Source organism: Castanea sativa, chromosome 12, assembly GCF_040712315.1.
Source record: "Castanea sativa cultivar Marrone di Chiusa Pesio chromosome 12, ASM4071231v1".
In the NCBI taxonomy this organism is placed as follows: Eukaryota; Viridiplantae; Streptophyta; class Magnoliopsida; order Fagales; family Fagaceae; genus Castanea; species Castanea sativa.
The window spans coordinates 17790735-17796041 of record NC_134024.1 but is presented as its reverse complement, the minus strand read 5'-3'; the positions used below and the strand labels follow the sequence as shown (position 1 = coordinate 17796041).

The 5307-nt window shown below is 33.2% G+C and overlaps 1 protein-coding gene across 1 annotated transcript; it reads left to right on the top strand.

Annotated features, from left to right (window-relative positions):
* The first annotated feature begins 2653 nt into the window (after nucleotides 1-2653).
* Nucleotides 2654-4922, top strand: LOC142619028 (MYB-like transcription factor ODO1). The gene is made up of 2 exons (XM_075792100.1): nucleotides 2654-2972; nucleotides 3804-4922. Exons 1-2 carry the CDS (start codon nucleotides 2710-2712, stop codon nucleotides 4321-4323), a joined length of 783 nt encoding a protein of 260 aa, XP_075648215.1. The 5' UTR covers nucleotides 2654-2709; the 3' UTR covers nucleotides 4324-4922.
* Nucleotides 4923-5307: the final 385 nt, after the last annotated feature.

Genomic DNA, 5307 nt, shown 5'->3' with positions numbered 1-5307 from the left:
CTTTTCACTTTATGAACATCAAATACATAAAAACAAAAACAGCATAATGGAATAATCAATAGTGTCCTCACTTATGCAAGTAGAGGCAATAGTAACATAATAAATCATTTTCAAAAATTAATTAACTAAATTGACCCGATGTATGATTTAGAAACAAGACCTCAAGCATGACACAATTTACGTCAAAAAAAAAAAAAAAGTTTTGGGTTCAATAATCATATAAGCCAAATATTTATGATAGCCTCTCATTGTCTAATGTTTAGGCTTACCACTTAGCAAAAGATTAGCCAAAGAGGTTGAAGAAGTTGCTGACGAAATGAATGATGAAATGCTTGAGTAAGAGAGAAACAAGTGGTACAATTTAGGAGCGTGTGAATAAAACGAGAAATAAAACTAGCTTTTGGCTTAGATGTAACTATGTGGTTGGGTACACCACTTTCCACAATCGCATCATGGACCCTACATCTTGTGAAATCAAAATAAAAGGGAACAAACAACTAACGTGTAATTCTTAGGTCCCACGCACCTTTCAATAAACTTATATGAGTTATGATGGGCCACTCACTCTGTCTAGCTCTAACATTTTTCTTTTTCTACAAATGCGAGTGTGCACACGCGCATTGTTTTTGAAAAAGGATCAATTACAAAGTATACATGCTTTGACCTATTTTCAATTTTATATATTTAGTTTCATTGGCTTTCAATGTAATGCTTCCACCGTTAAGTCCACCAAAATACTAAAGTTATGTTTGGTTCGAAAGAATTGGGAGAGAAGAAAAGAAAGGAATCAAAATTCTTTGTCTTGTTAGGACTTCCCAATCCGGTAGAAAAGGTAAAAGAGAAGAGAGAGTTTTAATTGTGGGACATACTTATAAATTATATTTTCTTCTATTTTTTCCTTACAAACTAAACAAGCAAAAGGAAAAATGTTATCATTTCTCTTCTATTTTCTCTCCCCTCTCTTCCTCAATTTCCTTCCCCTTCCCTCGCTCTTCATTTTACCAAACACAGTTTAAAACTACCAACAAGAGTGGATGACACTAGACAAAAAGACAACTTAAATATAGTTTCTTGGGTACAATACATTGGATTCTCCCATTGAATATAAATACATAATTATATTGAATTTAATTATTCTTGTAAAAGATAACATTATTTGTATTGTATTAATAAATGCATCTTTGTATTTGAATTTAATTAAAAAACCTAATGTACTGTACATAAATCAAAGTCTTACCCAAATTGAAAATAGATTAAAGTTTACTGATTGAGAAGAAAACAACAAAAAGAAAACTTAAGATTTAGGCTATTAAAAAAAAAAATTCTTAGTCATATATTAGCAAACATTCAAGATGAGATGAGAGGCATTTTTCAAGAGACCCTAGCAGTAGATATGGCCAAGGGTACAAACTACTCATTTTCTTGTCATGATCACAATGCAACTAACATGATTTCCTAGAAAGGGGCTTTGCGTGGGCTTAGAGAGAGGGTTGAGACTGAGTACCAAATATATTTTCCTATGCGAATGGAAGACTCTTTACCTTAATAAGTTTTGATACTATTGTCTTTTTATTATATAGTTTAGCGATAAAATTTCGGGTTTCTTTGTCAACTTCCAACTTTTTAGTATAATTATACTTTTATATAACTTTTTTAACAAAATAAAAACAAGCTCAGCCAAATGCATTCGAAATCAATATCGTATTTAGAGTTTTGAGCTCCTTTGTTTTTTTCTGGTCAGAAAAGGTGGGGAAAAAAGGACTAATATAAAGATAAATGCTGCTTTCCAGTTTAAAGAAAATTAGCACAAAAAATAGCATATATTCAATTAGAAAATAAAAAGAACCAATCAAATATAGGAATCACTTTCTCAAAAAAAAAAATCACAGGATTCAAAGTCACCAAGATACTTTATACTTGTATTAAATAGGATGAGCTTTGCCTTCCTGTTTCACAAATTTAAAGAAGAAAAAATTTCAATTACATTGTCAACTTAAATGTTTAATATAGCTTTTACATTGTGAATCGATCCAAGCCCAATAAGATTTACAAGAATTACTTGGTCATCACCTTTATATTATATAAAACAAGAGATAAAGCTAAAACAGATCTCATCTAATCATCTATATATAAGAGATAAAGAAGTTTAGTACTAATAATTAATAAAATTACTTGAAAGATTAGCTTGCTTATGCATTAATATTGGGGTTGAGCTATTACTTTTTAAATAATAAAATGATGCTTGGCCCTTACTTGGCTTCAGGGTTTTATTATTTGCGCTTTTTCTCATCCTGGTCAAAAACAAATTTCAAAGTAAATGGCTATCCTTAAATGTATTTGATAGTCACATATTAGCTTCTCATTACTATCAAAAATTAAAAAAGATTTTGATATATACATTAAATGTCATGACCTTTGCCATGACATTAAAAATTACCTTGTTGCTTATTTATTTATTATTATTATTTGTTTGGATGATTATTGTTGTATTTATTTACATAGGAATTGGGAACTCTTGAACAGTTATTTCACACGCGCAAGTCAAGCGTGAGTCTAGCTATTAGCTAACCTCCAAAATATACATTTCATGCGCCCCTATGAAAAGGGAGGTCAGTAGTATATAAAGGTGGGTGAGTTAGGCTTAATTAGGTTCTCCCGAAGTTGGTGGACTACACTAGTGAAGGCAAAAATACTAAAAGCTCAAAAGTGATGGGGAGGCAACCTTGTTGTGACAAGCTTGGAGTGAAGAAAGGGCCATGGACAGTTGAGGAAGACAAGAAATTGGTCAATTTCATCCTCACACATGGCCAATGTTGCTGGCGTGCCGTGCCTAAGCTCGCCGGCCTCCGGCGTTGTGGCAAGAGTTGCCGTCTCCGGTGGACTAACTACCTCAGGCCAGACTTGAAGAGAGGCCTACTTAATGAAGCTGAGGAACAACTTGTTATTGATCTCCATGCTCGTCTTGGCAATAGGTATTTCATTATTGTTAGTGGTACTATATTACTATGTTTTGTGGTTTACTGTTTACATGTTCTGTAAGCATAATTTTTCGAAACATGTTATTGGAGAACTCTGGTCTACTTTTCTAGCTGGGGTCTAGTGCTTTTGTTGTGGGAGGTGTGAAACACATGCATGCGAATGAAATTTGAGGTCTTAAAATTTCTACACCTTGGTTTCAACATGTTGGAATATTGACAATTTGATATAAGCCAAAAAAAGATGATAATGTTACGTTGCATCACTATCTAATCTTACTTTCATTTTCCATGGCTAGCTGTCTGGATTTTACACTTGCACGTCTACCTGTACATGAAATAAACAGCTACAGCTATGGCTAATGATGACAGAATGTGGGGTGTCCAGAAACTCCTAATTACTTAGTACTTTAACTTAGTTTACCATATAGATATGAAGAAAATGGAACTAAATGATAACAGAAATCGATGATAATGAATCTGTATGAGCTATAAAGTTTTTTTTTTTTTTTAAATGACACCTTTTATTTAAAAATATAATGAAAAAATTGCAATATATATAAATTCGGGCAAGATTTTCATCTTGTATCTTGAACATGACACAGATACAACACATGTTGACACATACCGCGCTTTTCGGTGTTGCATTCAATGCTATCTTGAACGTAACACAGATACAACACATGTTGACACATACCGCATTTTTCGGCGTTTGCATCCAATGCATTAAAAGACTAGTCAGAAGTCAAATCATTTTCTATGAAGTAGTTTTAGTGTTTCAATTTTTTTTTCCTCAAAATAATAAAGCTACACTTTCATTTTCTTTAGGTGGTCCAAAATCGCAGCAAGATTGCCTGGAAGAACCGATAATGAGATCAAGAATCATTGGAACACCCACATCAAGAAAAAGCTTATTAAGATGGGTATTGATCCAATTACACATGAACCTCTTAATAAAGAGGCCACCCAACCAAATACCCTTTGTCAAAGTCTTGATCAAAGAGACATTGAAGTCAACCATCAGGAATCAACAAAGATATGTGGCCAAGCCTCCTCCATAGACAATTCTAGTGCCCCAACTGAAAATTCCTCAACTGGTGAATCTCAGTCATTGGACCCAGGTGACAATGACCTATTAATGAGTTACATATGGTCTGAGTCATATCTGGATGATTCACTATGGAATTTCCCAGCAACAGGAGAAGACTACAGTAATTTTGGATCATCATCACCAGAAAATTACTCTGAATTTTCATTGAACTACAAGGACTTTTTTGGAGAGGACTTTGGCTTTGGTTGTTTTAGTGACATGGACATGAATTCTCAAGACATGGGTGGCAAGCACTAACTAGTACTTCAAAAATCACTAGCGGGGTTCATGAGTGGACACTTTTTGGTTCTGCTTCCAATTTCCAATCTTGGCTTAATTTATTTTGAAAACTTTAATTACAGTAACTTACGCAATTAGAAAGCCTACAAGTATATTTACCTTCAAAAGAGAAAGAGTACAAGAAAAACTATTAGTTGGTCAGTCCCATCAAAGATATGTTTATATAGTAGCTACTAGGTGTGGGTTGGTAAGGTGTCATTTTGCCAATTATATTGGGAAGCTTACAATTCAACCTTTTTTTATGTGGAGAAGGATATATTCAGGCCCATGATATGTGCCTTATTTGGCTTGTGATGGCATAACTATTTGGGATTTCTAATTGCATAGGGTAAAATATAGATATGCCCACCAATAGCAATTTTATTTATCTTTTCAGATTTTAGATCATGTTTATGCTACCTAAAGCAAAGGCTCACCCCACTCAAAAGAGTTGTGTGGTTGAAGCACAGGACCGCTATGTAAATGAAAGTACTTTGTAAGCATGTGTATTCCAATAAGATGTAACTAAATTAAATAAAAATTGGGAGGGGAATCATTGATTGATCCCAAGAATATTTTAAGCTTTTTGCCTACTTTTGCAAAATTGAAAGATTCTATTCCTATCAATGGAAGACGCTGCAACAAACTACCTTTTGTGCACATTGCTTTAAGTTTCAACTACTTTTGCATATCTTGGTGAAACAATCAGATTTTAGCCCCAAAAGGCGATTCAATTGATAGGCTCCACTTTAATGGCTTAGCATTCTCATACTATCCCACATGGTTTTACGACTTATATCAGTCAAAAAAACCGGAAAAAAAAAAAAAAAAAAAATCAAGTTTTTTAAGGTCGGATTAAAGTCTAACTGAGGTTGGACTGTGATAATGTCAAAATTAAACTTTAAAATGAATTTTCACAATTTTTATAAAGTTAATAGAAAATAATAAAGCATAAACAAGTAT

Coding starts and splice junctions, on each gene's coding strand:
- LOC142619028 (XM_075792100.1), top strand. CDS start 2,710: ATGGGGAGGCAACCTTGTTGTGACAAGCTTGGAGTGAAGAAAGGGCCA. Junction 2,973..3,803: donor CATGCTCGTCTTGGCAATAG/GTATTTCATTAT, acceptor CATTTTCTTTAG/GTGGTCCAAAATCGCAGCAA.